This window comes from Molothrus aeneus, chromosome 1, assembly GCF_037042795.1.
Source record: "Molothrus aeneus isolate 106 chromosome 1, BPBGC_Maene_1.0, whole genome shotgun sequence".
Lineage (NCBI taxonomy): Eukaryota > Metazoa > Chordata > Aves > Passeriformes > Icteridae > Molothrus > Molothrus aeneus.
Window position 1 is genome coordinate 36,248,368 of NC_089646.1, and position 19,362 is coordinate 36,267,729.

Sequence of the window (19,362 nt, forward strand, 5' to 3'; positions counted from 1 at the left end):
CCCGACACGGGTAGTGTGGTTCTTGGGTGGCACGCGTTTTAAAGGATGAGTCTGGACTCTTCAGCTTTTTGGTCTTCAGGTTGTTTATTATTTCTTATCTACAAAATTTTCTGTCTGCCCAACAGAGGTCTGATCTGCAAGCATTCACAGGCACTCTCTGACCACCCACGGGGCGGTCATGTCTTTTTATACTAATATCTACGTACATAATATTTACCTTTATTTCCCAATGCTTTTCACCCATGTTGGCAAGTGCACCTTCACCATAAACCAATCCCCAAATGCCAACATCACCACAGGAGATGGAGGACACGAAGAAGGAAGAAGAAGGACAAGACACGCCCTGATCCCTCCATCTTGTCTCCATAACCCCCCTGTACCCAAAAACCTTAAAGTCTATATTTCACTTTCTAAATGTGCCCCTTTTACACCTTTTACTCTAAAGTGATTCTCTTGTCCTCAAACTAATTGTCAAGGCAATTGTCAAGGCAATTAGAAAGGACTTCAGGGTACTGGGTCAGGTAGTTGATAGGGCAGGAGCTCAGGTAGTGTTCTGCTCAGTCCCTTTGGTGGCAGAGGAAAATGATGAAAGAAACAGTAGAATACGCATCATCAACAAGTGGCTCAAGGGTTGGTGTCATCAGCAAAATTTTGGATTCTTTGATCATGGGGAAACTTTTACAGCATCTTCTCTGCTGGAACCAGATGGGGTATACCTCTCTGTTAAGGGCAAAAGGGTTTTAGGATATGAACTGGCAGACCTCATTGAGAGAGCTTTAAACTAGGTTTGAAGGGGGAAGGGGAACCAGCTGAGCTATCTGGAAACAGGCCCAAGAATTACAAGGCTAAGTTAGGGGAGAAGTCAGTAGCCCAGATGAGGTGCATGTATACCAATGCACGCAGCTTGGGCAACAAACAAGAAGAGCTGGAGGCCGTGGTGCAACTGCAGAGCTATGATGCAGTTGCCATCACAGAAACATGGTGGGATGACTCACATAACTGGAGTACTGCACTGGATGGATACAAGCTCTTCAGGAGAGACAGGAAAGGAAGAAGAGGTGGAGGGGTGGCCCTTTATATTAAGCAGACTTTTGATGCCACCGAAATTGAAACTAAGGAAGATGGAGTTGAACATCTATGGGTAAGAATAAAAGGGAAGGCCAACAAGGCTGACACCATACTGGGAGTCTGTTATCGTCCACCCGACCAGGAAGAAGAGGTAGATGACTTATTCTATAAGCAGCTAGGTAATGTTTCAAGATCATCAGCCCTTGTTCTCGTGGGTGACTTCAACCTGCCAGACATCTGCTGGGAACTTAATACAGCAGTAAAGAGGCAGTCCAGGAAATTCTTAGAATGTATGGAGGACAACTTTTTGTCACAGCTGGTGGGTGAACCCACCTGGGGAGGGACTATGTTAGATCTGCTATTTGCAAATAGAGATGGGCTGGTGGGAGATGTGGTGGTTGGAGGTCGCTTGGGACAAAGTGATCACGAAATGATAGAGTTCTCAATATTTGGTGAAATCAGGAAGAGTACCAGTAAAACTCTTGCATTGGACTTCCGGAGGGCAGACTTTGGCCTGTTTAGGAGACTTATTCAGAGCGTCCCTTGGGAAGCAGTCCTAAAAAACAAAGGAGTTCAGGAAGGGTGGGCATACCTCAAAACAGAGATCTTGAGGGCACAGGAACAGACCATCCCTGTGTGCCGAAAGATCAGCCAACGGGGTAAACGTCCAGCCTGGTTGGGCAAGGAGGTTTTGGAGGAACTTAGGAATAAAAAGAGGATGTATCAGCATTGGAAGAAGGGACAGGTCTCTAAGGAAGTATTCAAGAAGGCTGCTAGAGCATGCAGAAAAAAAATTAGGAAGGCCAAAGCTCAGTTTGAACTTAGAATGGCAACTTCTGTAAAGGATAATAAAAAATGTTTTTACAAATACATTAATGGTAGAAGGAAAGGTATGACCAGCCCTTGTTCTTTATTGGACAAAGGAGGGAACTTAGTATCTGAAGATGAGGAAAAGGCAGAAGTGCTTAATGCCTATTTTGCCTCAGTTTTTAGTGGGAAGATGACTTGCCCTCAAGACACCTGCCCACCTGGGCTGGTTGATGGTGACAGGGAGCAGAATGGTCCCCCTTTATCCAAGAGGGCGCAGTCATAGAACTACTGAAATGCTTGGATACTCATAAATCTATGGGACCAGATGGAATCCACCCCAGGGTGATGAGAGAGCTGGCAAATGAGCTTGCAAAGCCACTCTCCATCATTTACCAGCAGTCCTGGCTCACTGGCGAGGTTCCGGATGACTGGAAGCTGGCCAATGTGATACCCATTCACAAAAAGGGTGCAAAGGAAGATCCTGGTAATTATAGACCAGTCAGTCTGACCTCAGTACCTGGTAAAGTAATGGAACAGTTTATATTAAGCGCCATCACGGAAAATTTACAGAATGGCCAGGGTATCAGACCCAGCCAGCATGGGTTTAGGAGGGGTAGGTCATGTTTAACCAACCTGGTCACCTTTTATGACCTGGTAACCCGCCTTGTCGATGCAGGTAAGGCTGTAGATGTTGTTTACTTGGATTTCAGCAAGGCCTTTGACACTGTCTCCCACAGCATACTCCTAGACAAGCTGGCAGCCCGTGGCTTGGACAGGAGCGCTCTGTGCTGGGTCAGGAACTGGCTGCATGGCCGGGCCCAGAGAGTGTTGGTGAATGGTGCTGCATCCAGCTGGCAGCCAGTCACCAGTGGTGTTCCTCAGGGTTCTGTGCTGGGGCCAGTTCTGTTTAATGTTTTTATTGATGACATGGATGAGGGTTTAGAGTCCTTTATTAGCAAATTTGCAGATGACACTAAGCTGGGAGTGTGTGTGGATCTGTTAGAGGGACGGAGGGCTTTGCAGAGGGACTTGGAACGGTTGGAGGGATGGGCAGAATCCAATGGGATGAAGTTCAATAAGTCCAAGTGCCGAGTCCTGCACTTTGGCCACAATAACCCCCTGCAACGATATAAGCTGGGGACAGTGTGGCTGGACAGTGCTCAGGAGGAAAGGGACCTGGGGGTGCTGGTTGACAGTCGGCTGAACATGAGCCAGCAGTGTGCCCAGGTGGCCAAGAAGGCCAATGGCATCCTGGCCAGTATCATGAACGGTGTGGCCAGCAGGAGCAGGGAGGTCATTCTTCCCCTGTACTCAGCACTGGTGAGGCCACACCTTGAGTATTGCGTCCAATTCTGGGCCCCTCACTTTAGGAGGGACGTTGAGATGCTTGAGCGTGTCCAAAGGAGAGCAACGAGGCTGGTGAGGGGCTTGGAACACAAGCCATATGAAGAGCGACTGAGGGAGCTGGGGTTGTTCAGCCTGGAGAAAAGGAGACTCAGGGGTGACCTTATCACCCTCTTCAACTTCCTGAAGGGTAGCTGTGGTGAGCTGGGGGTCGGTCTCTTTCTCCGGGCAACAACCGACAGAACAAGAGGACACAGTCTCAAGCTGCGCCAAGGGAGATGCAAGCTAGAAATAAGGAGGAAGTATTTTACAGAAAGAGTAGTCAAATACTGGAATCATCTACCCAGAGAGGTCGTGGAGTCACCATCCCTCGAAGAGTTTAAAAAAAGACTGGATGTGGCACTTGGTGCCATGATCTAGTTGAGGTATTAGAACATGGGTTGGACTCGATGATCTTAAAGGTCTCTTCCAACCTAGAATTTCTGTGTATCTGTGTAAACTCTTGTTATTTCTGTGGATGGATCAAAATCAAGCCACCAGACACTCTTGGCAACATTCCAGGATTTTCGAGACCCCCAAGGGTTCTCCTGGCATCTCTGGACATTGGGAACGATGTGCTGAGATCCCACAATGCTTTACTAGATGTGGGTCAGACTGAAGAGGTTTTTGTGATGTTGCCTCCAAGACAAGAAGTGATTTAAAGACCTGGATATTGAGCAACATATTTCTGAGACACACCTGAATCTCCCTCTGGCAGCTGGTTCAAGTTAAGCAGTAACAGTATGAAGGTGAAATTAATACAACCAGGCAGACTTATGTTTCCTCGGTATAATTGGGTACCTTCGCACATATTTCTAGGGTGTTGTGCAGAACCCTGTGAGCTAACTCTGCAGAACTGGTATGAATCCACAGGGTTTATTAGCTGAGGCTCTCTGAAGAAGGAAAGCAGCTAAATTGCTTCTGAATTTCAGCTAGCTGGGGAAGCAACCTTCTGCATTTACATGGTGCTGCCCTTAAGCAAAAGCAAGTGGGGAATGACCTTAGTTTCTCTACTTTTATAACCTAATAAATTGCCTATCCAAAAAAATAGTTTCTATATAAAGATCTCCATATCCAAGTTAATACTGAACCAATGTTCCTTTAAATTGCTTCTCATGGAAGGACTTCCTGTGCTACTTGTGTAATTACTTGGTAAACTTTCCCACACTTGGAGGTCCAAAACCATGTTGGAAACAAATGGTAGGTTCTTCTGTCTGAGATAGTGGTGATGGATTGGTTCCTGTCCCATATAAAGAGACAGCACTTTGAAATTCAGCACTTTTCTTTCTGGAGCAAAACTGGCAAGTTAATATAGAACCTCCACAATCTCTCATACTGGTACTTGCCTATGGAGGGGGAGGGCTGATACTTCTCCAGGGCTTTAATTCACTTTTTTGTTAAGAAGCTGCACTTTAATTGTGTGCCAGTGTGGACATGGTCCAAACCCTAAAGATATTAGAATAGCAGATGGTGTCAGATGACAGTGTCATTAGCTGGTGTCACCTGAACTGCCATCTAACAGGCTTGAGCCTGGGATGTAGCCTGATTGTTCTTTGAGACACTCCAGACATGTTGAAAAAACACATCAAACTCATTCCCATGTCCAATGTGAAGGACAAGGGAGGAATCTTCCAGCAGATACTATAAGGCCCTCTGAGTGCTGTTTGTGTGCATGTCTCTTAGACATGTTTTTCATTATCTACTCTAAGACATCGTACAGATGTCACATTTACCAGTTACCAGGAAAAAAAATCTTTTTCTGAATGCACTTGCTAGCTTGATGCTTTTATTTTCACATAGTGCAAGAAAGGAGGAAACAATCAAAATTCTTCAAAAAAGAAGTAACATTATGACAGGTAATAAAATTGTAATACTTAAATGGTGTATTATAGCTTTCTGAATTATTGAGCCTTGAGGAATTTATGTGCACTAACAGTAGAGTATCTCCCAGAAAGAAAAATGCTTAAGAATATTACCATATTTCTGAAATCACCAATGACAATATTATTTCCTGAAAAAGGCTAGTGCTTGTGAAAAAGTAACATCAAGAAAGTGTATCTGTGATGATGCTGGAGCAGTGATAGCTATGGCAACTATCCTTTTCCACTACGAGCTGAGTAATATTCTGCATTTATTTTGTGAACAAAGCCACTTGACAGGTTTACAAGTTTGGATGTATCTTCATTTCAATAATGGAAAAATTGCACACTGGATTTGTTTTTTTTGAAAGCTATGACAAACTTGTGAAAATAGGTGGGAGAAACAGTAAAATCTACTTCCCTGTATTGCCATTTTACATACCTAAATTTTGACATTTGTCCTTGGAGGTGTTAAAAGGAATTTCCCCTGAGCAGTACTCCAGTGGTTAAGGGAGAGAGGGAAGAAAAGTAAAGCTCTTTTAATGCACAACCCTAAGATGGAGAACAAGATCACAAAATGACTTCCCTCCATTTTAATAATGAACCCCCTATTTCTAATTTCTACCCATAGCACTAAGTAGCAATATTTCAGAACCATCATTCATTGCCATGGTAACATGCCCTGATATTACAAGCAGTTAATTATGTCGTTGCCATGTTGTAGACTGTGGGGTTTATTTACAGAAGGAGATAAACATTTAATGAAAGCATCTCTGAAAATATGAACAAAATAAAAACTGCCATTCTGTCCCTCATACTCAAAACAGCATAGATAATTTTATGGTTATTTTGATAATTTCTCAGCTACCACACATCATCTCGGTAATGAAGTAACTGCATCTGACTATCATCTGGATTCCCCTCGTAAGGGAAAGAACCTGAGAAAAGACAGCCAAAAAATCCTCAACTGTCTCATTATAAACCATGAGAAGAATATTCTGTAATTGTTTGATATTGTGATAATTTTGTGGCAAATGATCACTGGATATGCATTTTTATAAACCCGAATTAACATTGTTTTGTTATAACGTGACCTGCAAATGCAATGCATCCTACAAGAAAAAGACTATTGGTTGAGTAATAATGTCTGAAAAGGCAGGTTTACAGCATCAATCTAAAAAAAGGGAGGTTTTTAAGAATAAGCACTTAATGAAATTTAAAAGGCAGGCCCGACTGCTTGACTGACGTATTCATAATTCACAGAAATGTTGTCTAACTCTTTGCTAAAAGAATTAGTTCTGTAAGACTCCCCAACTTTTATATATTTGCACGTTTTTATCAACAGTTTAGACAACCATTAAATATATGATGGTTATATCTACAGTTAGAAGGGCAGAAGAAAACTGAGTACATCAGAGTTACCTGAATTATTCAGCTAAAATGCCAAATGGCAAGAAGTGAATTTTAATATTGTCAAATACAAGGAACACAGGTGGAAATAAACTTTCCTGATTTTACCCACAGGATAAATGCCTCTGTTTAGAAAGCTGTGATTCACTAAATTTTAAAGGTCATAACATATTATCACCTCAAACTATCACTGTATCAGAGAGCCCTAATGTGATGCTGCATTACAAATGTTTAAAAAGAGCAATGCCACAGGAGAGTAGAGAGATGACCTTCCCTGTGCTCAGTATCCACTTTCCTGGGCTCAGTGCTGGTACAGCATGTCCTGATACAATTAACCCACTTGAAAAGACATACGAAAATCCTGAAGAATTTAAAGGAAGACCACAAAAATGATCTGGTCTAAAAAGTAACTCACATAAAATAAAATGTAGTGTTCTACTAAGCGAAGACAGTGCTGAGAGATTATCGCTGCATATAGGCAAGTTAAATGAGTATTTTCAACTTTGTTATTAAAAATGCTACACGAGCCAATAGCTGGGTGATGAAGTCAGAAAAAATCAGCCCAAGAGGAAGAAATAATATCCTTGAAGTTAAGTGTTTGACAGTTTACAAGAGGAGTGATATAACTCATCTGCTCTGCAGTTTCTGAAACAAAGCCATTTTCATGGGTAAATGGATACCTGGGGGACAATCAGATGTAGGAGCCCCTGCTAACTTTTCCCTTTAGAAATAACCAGATATGCTCTTGGGTTTTATTTTGCTGCCCTTCTCTGAAGCCCTGAGCAGTGTATGGACTCTGGAGATATTCCTCAGGGGGTGTTCTATGATGGACCAGAGAATCCATTTTCTGGCACAGCCTGCTGGGATTTTCCACATCAGCAAGAATTGTGGTGGTTTTTTTTCCTCCTGCCTTCATGTGGATCATCTGCTGGCTGATTTGGGCATACCCAAACTCATAAATTTGCTACAAGTGTAGAGGCTGTGAAGGTTGGTGGTGTCTCTGTCTCTCTTGTGCTGTTTATCACTTGTAACTGTTAATCTCTATAGGATATAAACACACCAGTGTAAGACAAGTTTACAAAGTTAATAGTCCATGATGTTGACAAGACATGCAGGAATATTGTGAAGAAGTACAGGGAGTAGACATGGAAGAGACTAGGCTGGCAGGCTCTGAGAGTGTTACAGGGGTGTCACAATATAGCCAGGACACCCCACAGCCAAAGCACTATGTGGGATGGTTTTCCTGGTCCTGTGAGGGTAACAAACCACTCCACAGTGCTTCTGGGAGACCACTGGCCCTAATTGCTTTTATTTCCAATATGTTTGGGAAAAAGAATTTAACTCCTAGATACAATCACAGATCATATGCTTTCAGTTCATGAATCCAGTGCTGAAAGGCAGACTGCTTCAAGGAGCCTTGTCTGGGTTTATTCTGATTCCTGGTGCAGCTATAGTTTGGTGAAATGTTTATGCTTGGAACTGATACCCTTGCTAAACACTCCTTGTCTTCTTTCCCAGAGGAAAGAAACTTCAGTTTTTCTTCTTGACACAGCAATCTTTTCCCCATCATTTCAGTAGCTAATAATTTATCCCTTTGCTTGCTTCTAATCTCATCATTAGTCATGTGTCTTCACAAAAGCAATACAATACATCAGACTAAAGCTGTCAGGGTTAGAGGTTTAGACTTGGCTTTTCAAGGCTGTAATTCCCAACTTTCAAGCAATACAATATTTATAACTTTTCCTAGCTTTGTAACAGTGGCTAGTAAAACACCCACATGAAAGAAAATACAATTACAATATGGTTTTCACATTTGAACTTTCTGGCCTGACAAACTTAGATATCACATGCTTAGTTCTACCTACTGAAATCTTCAAGTTTAATTTATTTTGCTCAAATATTGCAGGCCATAAATAAATCTTAAAATTATTGCAGTTTTGCCCTGATTTCTCAACAATGGTGCTTTTTCACATAACTAAATATACCAACATTTAGAGTTCAGCTCAACATCGTTTAAAACCACCACTTTTATCAAAACTTGGTTAAAAACATTTATGCTTGATGTGAGAAATTTTTTTTGTTTACTTTCTCTTGTAAGATTTGTCTTGGCAATATGTAAGCAGAATTTCAGACTGGAGTATTTGCAGATTCTGTTCCCAATGTATTGACTTTAATCTTACTATATTTCTTCTGTTCTGAGAAAAATATCAAACTATCCAGCCTACAGTAACATTTTAACATATCAAAGGTAAGCATAGATTATAAAAATGTTACATTTAATGGAAGTATATGAAAATTATACAACTATTACTACACACATCAAGTATCACTGTGGGACTGTTGAACTGCAAGTGGACTTCAAGTCTGTAAGTTCACATGGTTTGAGCTCCAACAAGTCTCTTATAATACAAGAAATCAAAGACATCTTTGCTAAAATGCCTCTACTTCTTATTAGTATCATCAGTGGCTATCCTACTCCCAAGTTTAAAAGTGTGACAGAATAAAGATACAGAGGCTGGCAGCATCTGTTACAACAACTGAGTACATCAATTCAATCTTTATCATGGCTTATAAAATAATATGCACTGTACTACATAAATATTGTTTTAGTTCTAATACAAACACCGAAAGAGCCTTTGCAAAGATTTACAGGTTAATTCAAGGTACTGCACTTACCAAGATGCGTGTTCATCATCTTTGCACAATATTTACACATGGCTTCCAAATCGTTTAGCTGTCCTTGTAGGAATGAAATCTGGGCCTCTAATTCCTCCTCCTACAATGAAGAGATTATTAGCATTAAAACCCCCAAAATTTCTATAATGCAGACTGAAAGTAGTAGGTTAATGCTTGACATGCTTAGACCTCTTTTAACTTTTTCTATTCCTTTGTTCTTGGAAAATTTTGTCACCTCATGGAAATAGGGTTTGGTTTCAATCTCTCAGTGTTTAATAGTACTACTCCTTTTTTTTTTTTCTAAGGAATTAAATAAAAATCTATCTACATTGACCTCAGAAAGGTTAATGATTCAGGATTCTTTTATAGACCACCTACCTGGTTTCACTTGTGCAAACACAGCACTGGCTGAAAAAACTCAACAAATGTGAAAAATTTTAATTTCTTTTAGAGTAATTTCCTCAGCTATTCCTTCAAAACCCTTTTTTTATTTTGAATTTCAAGAGACATATTTCATGAGACCTAGGATTGCATCTCAAGGATGCATTACTGCCATATATTTTGGCACACTTATTTTTGTAATCATCCATCATCCTCTATCTGTATTTAATCCCTACACTTGTCTTCACAGCCAACTTCACTTTTAGACACCATCATACAAAATATTTAAGTGAAAACTATTTTTAACACACATAGTATAAAGCAGTTACTCTAAATTACCAAGTTAAGGTTAAAAAAAATATGCATCAAGCATAATTTAAAATAGGAATTAAAAAAATTGATTTTAAAGCCCAAGAGAAGCATTAGTACCCAGCTATGGATACATGCCCTGTCTAAGCAATGGGAACTATCTCAGCTAAGAATTCCTCTTTGAATGTGTTTGTTTGCTGGTTTACAAATCCATCCAGTCTTGACTTTGAAGACCATACTACAGAGGAAGGTCACCACTCCTTTGGAAAAATTCCTTCAAAGCTAAGTCATAAACAGTATTAAGCAGGCTTTTATTTAAGTATGCAATTGAATTAAAGATACTTTCAGAGAAAGCCAAAGTAACTTTTAGCTTCCTGTTTTTCTTTGGAGCTTTGCAGTTCTATCACAGTCTTGTTTGATGGAGATCACGGAGCATTAGAGAGAGAATTACTTTTCAAATGAAAAAAACCCCCAAAATTGATCAGCAAGTATAAATAGAATGAGTCAGTCTTGATTTAAAGGTATAAGTGATATTAATCTCCATCAGAAACAAAGTCAGAACCAAGTAAAGGAAACTTTGCACTAATATATCATAAATCCAAAAGCAATTGATGAATAAAAAGCAACGTAACTGTAGCATTATCACTTTATCACTTTTTGCCTACACGCCTTTTCCTTGCACCTAATAGATATGAAATATTTTTCCTTGCTATTTCTTTATATTATATACTCTCACCTTTTTCTTCTTATCCTCATACTTTGACCACTTAGACCTCAAAGGGATTTTTGCCAATTTAGAATTGCTGAGTGACCTCATCCAAAGTCTGCAGTTCTGTCACGGCCTGTACAAGCATATCTGCATTGACATTTCTATTCAAGAGATGTTCCTGCAGAGCACCTTTTCTAGTACAAACAGCTATTGACTGCAAGAAATAATCTACCATAAATTTTAAACTACCATTGGCACTGCAAGTGCAGCTGTAAGACAGAGAAAAGTGAAAATATTTGAGTATTCTACTATAAAATTACACAATCAAATTCTAAAATCATTAGCCAGTAATTGAACCCCAGTTTATCTCCTACAGGTGAATAAGAAAATTTAACTTCTTGTACTAAATATTTCCATGTCTCCTAGACTATTTTTTTTTATTTGTACTTGGGAACTGCAATAAATTGATCTTGAAATGCTTTTGGACAGCTGAATCCATCCAAAAAGAGTCTGAAACTGACCTTTTCAGTTATACAACAGTACCTCTTCTCTTGGCAAGTGAGAGCAGCACTGATTAAACTACATCCCCTGTTCTTTCCGCTCACTAGGAACCAGCATGGGGAGGAGCAGTGTTCAGCTGACCCAGCAGGCACAAAGCAGGGAACTGTGGTCAGGGAGTCAGAGACAGTGCAAGACGTCTCCTTTCCAAGTGGGAAATCTCGCACAAGGCTAAACGAACTTTGTAGTTCCGTGCTTATTTGGCAACTGCGGGAAGGGCACCAAGGAGTGCAATGGGATGGGCAAACAGGCAAGACATTGAACTTGGCACTTGACAGACAAGAGACCCAGGGCTGTTTGCACAATTAGACAACACCCAAATGGTGATGACTTGCAACAAGTAACCTCAACTTCTGCTGTCACCAGCGGTGCTGTAACAACCTCTGTGCACACTCTGAGAGTGAGATCCCTGATGGGGACTTTGCTCTGTAGTGGTTCCACAGCAGCAGGTGAGGAGTTGTAAGAAGAGGCAGGTGTGTTTATTGCATTGGGGTGACTGACAGGTGATTGACAAGACCTTTCCAGGTGTAAAACTTTATGCAACAGAAAGGAAAGGTGCAACTGAGGCAAGATACAGTGGGAAGAAGGCATGCACTGATACGAGGGACGGAACTGTGAACTTGTGACTTCTGGCAGCAGAAGGGTAAGAACAAGCTCCCTCAGAGGAAGAATTCAGGCTGGACACTTTATCAGAGCACTACCAAGGGAAAGTGATGAGTGACAGTGTGTGGCTGGTGACTCTTCAAGCCTGACTTGTCACCTAGGGAGGTTTCTTGATTGTTTGGAGCCTTCCTTTGTGGTGTTACAAAAAACTGTTTGGGGTCACCTAATGTTCTGACTTTTTTCCTGCTTATTCATGCATTCACCAAAGACAGGGTCATGTGAAATCATTTTAGTTCAAAAGTGACTGTAGGGCTCCTGAGCAAGGGTGAAGGGGACAGGAACCCCTCTGGTGTTTCTCTTCAATCCTATGGAAAAAGGGAAAAGCCTGGAGAGCAGCAGGTGTATAAGGGAGCCCACATATGATTACATACTTGCTGGCATTAGCTGGGCTTCAACTATTTTGCTTGTGGCTCCCAGTATGATGAGGACAGACAACTTAGAGAACAGGTCTACCTGGCAAAGATGGGGAAGAAATCTTTGTGAACAGACGTGCTAATCTAGGGGGGAGGACTTTGCCACAATACAGGGACCTAACTCAGATATACATGAGGAGCTGGCACATACAGACGGGGTAGGCAGAAGGTCCACTCGGCTGAGTAACGAGCTTCTTAATGAACTGAAATGGGAAAAGCACATATGGAGGTGGAAATGGTGGAAATGGAGAGCACATGTGTGGAAACAATGGCAGGAAACAAAGGACAGGCACACAATCATTGTTTGGGCACATGAACAAAACTAGGAAGGACAAAACCCCATCTGGAGCAAAAATTAATGGGGGACATTAAGGGGTAACAAGAAGTAATCTTATATGTATGCAGAGCAGCAAAAGGAGATTCAAGGAAAATGGTCTATTGCTAACTAAGGGAGATAAGACAATGACACACGGTACAGAAAAGGCTGCAGCACTTGAATCCATTTTTGGAAGTCACTTAGGCCAACTCTCTTCCCAGACCCCCACCTGTACTGTTTGGGGAGGAGAGGAATGGCTGTGGAGGGGGGAAGGGCATAAGATGGGGAATACCTGAAGAAGCAGTGTGTGTTCAAGCACATGGGACCACATGGGATACACTTATGGGTGCTGAAAAAACTGACAGGGTGATTGCAACACCACTGGCTACCACCTGTGAAAAATCACTGCTATTACAGAACATCCTTGATGACTGCAGAAAGGTTAATTTTACACACATACTAAACAAGAGTCAGGGAGGGTATCTAAGGAACTATACAATGGCTGGCCTCACCTTAGTCCTTGGAAAAATCGCGGAGCATGTCCTCTTGGAATCAATATCCAACATGTAAAGGACAAGACAATAATCAAGAAAAGTCAACAAGGATTTACCAAGAGCAAATCATGCTTGACCAACCTGGTTGCCCACTATGACAAAATGACTGAGCATGCAGAGGAAGGGAGGGAAGTGAATGCAATGGAGTTTTACTGTAGTTAGGCTTTTGACACATTTCCAAAAGCATTGTCACTTATAACATGATGAAGTATGGGCTTATTGAAAGGACTGTAGGTAGGCTGGATTGTTCAGAATCCCAAGCTTAAAGAACAGAGTCAATAGCTTGATGTCCAGTTGATGTTTGGAAATGAGTACAAATGGACTGTTATGAAGACACTGTTCGGTTTCTTCATCAATAGCTCAGATAAAGAGACAGAATCTACTCAGTAGATTTTCAGAAGATACAAAACTGGGAGGTGTGGCTGCTGTTCTGACTGGTGGAACTTCAACTCACAAACACCATGAGACACAGGAAGCCTAGGCAAGAGAAGCCTTTCTGAGGTTTCTGTTTTAGAAATTTTTGTAAGCACAAAATTCTGCACCTGAGAAGAAAAATCCCAATGCACCCCTGCAGACAGGGAAGGAACTTTTTGTTTCAGATCTGCTGAAAAGGAAATGGAGGCTACAGCAGCTGTTGAGCCACTAAGAGATAAGTTCTCTTATAATGAATAATGTAAACAGTTGCACTGAGTTACATTATGAGCAATGTGGTCAGCAGATCCAGGAAAGCCATTACACCCCTTTCTACTCAGTGCTTGTGAGCCCTTGCCTTTAATAACACTTTGGGCCTGCAGTTCAAAGACATTGAGAAACTGGAGAGGACCCAGTGCAGGGCTGCTGGGAAGCCTACAGGTCTGGAGGAGAGGCTGAAGGAGCAGTGCTTGTTTATCTTGGTGAAGAGGAGCTCAAGGGGTATCTACTGGGAGCCTGTAACTACAAGAAGTGACAAAGATGATGGAATCAAACTCTTCACAGATGATACAGAAGGCACTGTGGCCCCAAACTGCCCCTTGGAAGGTTCAAATTGGTCATTAGGAAAATATTCTTCATTAGAGGAGCAGCGCAGCACTGGAAGAGATTACAGAGGAGGTAGATTCTATTCAAAGTCACTTACCTGACCCGGTGCTAGTGACTGTCTATTCCAAGTAGCAGCTTAAGCAGAAGTCTCTTCTATACAACATTTCTAAGACTAATCTTTTCACAGTGCCTTTCAAAGATTGCTCTGTACAGGTAAGCAGCTAAATCATAAATACCCTCAGGAAAAATGACCTTTTTCAGTATTCTAACATCAAATTCTTTAGCAGTATTAGATGAAACAACTGATTTATGGCCAGCATAGTGCAGATGCTCTCATATACACTGCACTTTCCTCTACGTGCAACTTTTCATTGTGCTAGCAAAATGAGTAGCCTGGATACCATTTTTATTTTGTGTACATATAGCAGTGTTGATTTGAGCTCTCTTATGCATGAACAGAGACTTATAAATTCTTTGAACAGGCCAAACCTAAGTCAGGAGAAGTCCAGTAGGGTCTGGACCAACCTTTCAGCTGAAACTGCCCCTTCAGCTGGCCTGACACACACAGCACCAGAAACACGTGAATGATTCCAACTCATTCAACCAAAATACAAAATCAGTGTCAATTTACCAAACAACATGTTCTGTAAAGCTCAATATTTTCTAATACTGGGAGCTGCATTATGAGGAAGAGTAGCAAATCAAGCAGCAAATCAAACTAAGGAATCACTGCATCAGACATAGGAGACCAAGATCTGCAAATTGACATATGCAATCTTGCAGAAAAACAACTTAATACTTTCTGAAAATTCAGCTCCAGGGTTCTTAAAAAACTATGAAACACCTTCAACCTCGCAGATGATGTAGAACCTTACAGATAACCATTAACATCTGGAACTTAACAGGAGAATGAAAAGGGAGTAATTTATTTGTGATACTACATCGATTTACATTTCACTAACAATATTAAGCAGACTAGAATTTATAGATCCAGTCAAATCAAGATTCTATTTGAGTGCCTTCATATATACATCTCTTGACTATTTTCCTAGTTTTGCAAGACTGAATCTGCAAAAAACTTGACTTACATTTATGTTTGTCATATTTCTCTTTCTTCTTATCCACATATAGAACTTTGCTTATATTGTTACATTTCCTTTTTTTTCCTTTTGCCATGAGAACTAACTCCTTTATGATTAATTTTTTGACATTTCTTTGCTATTTCCCCTCCGTTCTATGCAGTTCTGGTACTCTCCATTTGTCCAAAGCTTGTTCTTTTGTTTTTTATTACCCTTCCTTTCATCTATCTTCTCACCTTTACAAAGAGAGCTATGGAAATAAATTTTTATATCCTTCCTTTTCTCCTGAGCTCATAATGAGATCAGCAATGCTTCCCCATGCCCCATTTTCCATAAAATTTTACTGCATCAGGAAAAAAAATGGAAAGTGGTCAGTATAGTCAAGAACAGAAACTTTTACACTTTTGGCATTGTAATCCTTTCCCTTTACAGCTCATGGCTTTACATGCTGCAATATGGTTTGCAGACATGGGTAGGGGCACTGGAATTTGGTATCCTTTACAAGGTCTGATGACCTACAGTTTTGGAAGGAAGCCACTCTTTCTTAAAATTGCTTTTATCAGTTTAAACAAATTTTCTCCCAAATAAATGACGTGTAGCTTAACACAGAATTATGGAAAACGGATAAAAACAAACACGGAAAATCAGGACTGTAATGCCTTTCTTTCACAATACCATTTAGTTTTCAGTCTTGCTATTTAGGAGATGAAAGAAAAATTATACTTTTGTCTGTTTAACCCAAGTAGAAAAGTCAAGGAAAGCAAACTCTGTTGTCAAAGCTTACAACAATGTATGTCCAAGCATTTCATTCATGAATGCTCAGAATGGCAGAATTCTATTAATCTTAAATTTGAATCCTGAATAAGAATTAACTTGGCAGCACCATCAAGTGCTAAGTGCTGTGGAAAAGAAACTATCTTCAAAGAAAAGAGTATTTAAAGGTATTTAAGGTATTTAAGGTATTTAAGCACTAATGCTGAAACATAAAAAAAACCCCAAACCAGTGACAGAACTGAGCTGGCAGAAAAGCTCAGTCTTCCTGTTCTGATGCTGGTCAATAATGGGTTGGGTGAAATGTGGAGAAAACAGAATGTCATGACATAAACATGGAACAGTACTGACCAGAATACTCTTCCAGACTATACAGATTTGGACAGCAGTGATGTCCTGAGCTCGAGGTGGTGTGGGTTTTTTTTTGTTTGCTTGTTTGTTTTTTCCTGTAGTTAATAGCTACTTTTCTTATATTAAATTGCCCAGTCACATTTTCAGTTTTTTCAGTATTCATAGTAAGAGCACTCAGGGAAACATCCTATAGCTCTTGGCAAATTGGCAGGGCAAATTAGAAAATAATTTTGATGAGGTTTCAAAACATTTAGAGGAAAATAATGGGAAAAACGAGATTGATATATGGAAATCCTAAAGTTAGGAACTCACTAAGAGTCTTACCAGTACTGACATTCTTATTCATAAATTATACACAGAGTATACTTTTTAGATGTCAGTAGCAGTTTACAAGTCAAACAAGACTCAGATGCGAGGCATAAATTGCTTTCTCATTTAATTTTAAGCAAATTCCCCTGAAGTCAAAAGCAGTGGTTACTCCTTCCATTTTATGGGAGTTTCACTTATTTCATTTTCTAATCCAAGAATTAAATACAAGATTTAACCTTATAATCTTGAATCTCTGACAGTTGAATGTTGGTTGACACCCCCATAATTTTTTAATATTCTGTGCCAGCCACAGAACAGCATACAGCATATGGTGACATTTAAACCAGAAACCCCTGTTTCTGAGCACTGAATTAAATACAGTGGAACTTCACCCAAGCTTTTAATTTATTTTATTTATGAATTTAACCTGTTATTAAACTGTATCACTCACAGTCCCAAGGCCTTGCTCTGCTGGGTGCTGTACAAACATAAAGACAAATCCCACTTCTCTGAAGGACTTCATGGTGTAAGCCAAGAGACAACAGATGGCTGGAGACACACATATGGGGAGGACATGGAAACAATATGGCTATATTAGTCAGTCTTCTAGACATGGCTTCAGCATGGAGCCAAACTCTTGTTGATGAAAAGGTAGAATTTTTGAGAGAGTTTTCATAAAGCATTTATTTTGCAGATGTTTAGAGAAAGTTTCTTCTGTGTGAAAGGGGCTGTGAAATGATTAGATAAAAGTGCACCAACCACATCAGAATCAGAAGTGAAATGTATCTTGTTACTTTTATATTGAAAATTTTGGCATTTGTGATATTTTTGCACAAAATGAAATTTTGTGAATATTAATATATTATCCAGGGAGGACATAAAGAATTTCAGATACTGCCTTCATATACTAATTCCTGCAGAAGTAGAGGTTAAGTATTGATTTCCTGTGCTGAACCATTGTTTGACAGTATTTATCTATGTGCTAATTGAAATATCCCCACACTTAATATATTTCCAAATAACTCATGTTTTGTGTTCTTTACATTTTCACAACTGCCTAGTTTTTTATTATTTTGAATATGCTTTCATAAATGTTAAACATTTTAAGCACAGTACTTTCAGCTAAGTTCTACAAGCTTGTGTTTTGTTCCTTTATACTGCATATGCAGCAAACATGAACCCTGTTTTTATTTTATACCTTTAACTCCTGCTTATGCTTTTTTTTACACCATTTTAACTCAGACTGCTATTCCATTGTGGTATGAGATAATTTAAGTAGGAATGTCTTTCTTCCCATTTTTTCTTATATATTCTTCAAAATTTCTTTTAATTTCACTAGTGTTGTGCAGTGCTAGTAAGCACAGTTGCTTAGACTTTATACTTTCTGATAGTTACATACCTATTTCAGTGCTTTTCTAGATCAAAACCCTTAAAGCACAAACAGCTTCTCTGTCATATTAGACAAACCTTTTATTTTTAATCTCTTTTCTACTTTGACTTATATTTTGACCTGTTGCTTTCCAATTTTGCTTTCTGGTAGTACTGTATATCTCAAAATATATCAGAGGACATCTGAGTAAGCACAAATGAATTAGGCAAACAGTAATCCAAGAAGTCCAGGTTCCAAACTTAGTGCTATCAAAGTTAAAACATTTCAGGGTACAATGCAACATCTTCTGCTCAAAGGAGTAAATTCAGCAGAGCAATTATCTGTTTTAGAAATGGAAACAGAACTGCCACTGCCAAATCTTTTGTGAACACATATTTGTGGCAACCCTCTGAAAGGAGTGGGGTGAATACAGCTGAGAAAAAATAAGGAAATAAAACAAAAAAATGAAGGAAAAGTCAACAAAATATCCACTGTACCTCCAAGGAGCCAAGCTAAATCAGGTTATGTACCAACACAACAACAGCAACAAATTATTTGGTTCAGGGGGATCAGATTGAAAACAAAGATCAAATACAAGAAAGGAATTTTATAATACAGATAAAAATGTTCAAGTAGAATGAGACCAAGACAAACTTGGCAATAAATTAAAATGCTAGCAGGCATTCACCTGCAAAGGCACATATTTTTGGCATTAATACAATCCTTACTTCCTGTGTGTGCTCTTTTTAACAACACAGTAAGGGATTGCATCTCATGATGCTCCTACAAGCTATGCACACATAAACAGAACCAAGAAATTATAATAAAGGAATAAAAGAATAAGAATTTCTGTACTTAACATTGCTCCTCAAAACAGAGATCAAGCCCCAACAAAACTGAAAGGGGCTGCAACTTGGATCCTGTATAACTAATAACCCAGGAAGTCTCTTCCAACATCCAGATTTCTAGCATTCTAGAGTTAGCATTTGTTGAGGACACCCGCACTTTCAAAAAGCAAGAAAAATTACTATTTTACTGCATTATGCATCTGTAGCGTTCTTGAAATATAAGAAACAAGAATTTGTGGTCAATTATTTCTCTTCCAAAGTGGAATAACTATCCTCTTCCTTGCCCCCTAGTTTTAGTAGTTTACATGTTCATTGATTATTCTTTACATATAAACAGTATTTATTTACCATCCATATTTATTTATAAAGTCTACTAAGATTGGTGAACTTGAGGCAAAATAGCTATTTTATTGCATTGATGTATGATTATCAATTAATTTGATTTGCTGTCTCTCTAAAAAAAGCTAAAAATATATAGAAATTTGGAAGAAAATGAAAGGGGGTGCCTC

The 19,362-nt window shown here is 39.6% G+C and overlaps 1 protein-coding gene across 3 annotated transcripts in view; it reads right to left on the reverse strand.

Moving 5' to 3' along the window:
* Positions 1 to 19,362, reverse strand: part of TBC1D5 (TBC1 domain family member 5) — a 321,912-nt gene that overhangs the window by 19,555 nt on the left and 282,995 nt on the right. For 2 of the 3 annotated variants that reach the window (XM_066555128.1, XM_066555119.1), the window contains 2 exons: positions 13,068 to 13,100; positions 9,207 to 9,306 (listed from right to left, as the gene is read on the reverse strand). In XM_066555128.1, the coding sequence (XP_066411225.1) occupies positions 9,207 to 9,306; positions 13,068 to 13,100 (133 nt within the window). The remainder of the gene's footprint in view (positions 1 to 9,206; positions 9,307 to 13,067; positions 13,101 to 19,362) is intronic. The other variant, XM_066555139.1, reaches the window with a different exon arrangement.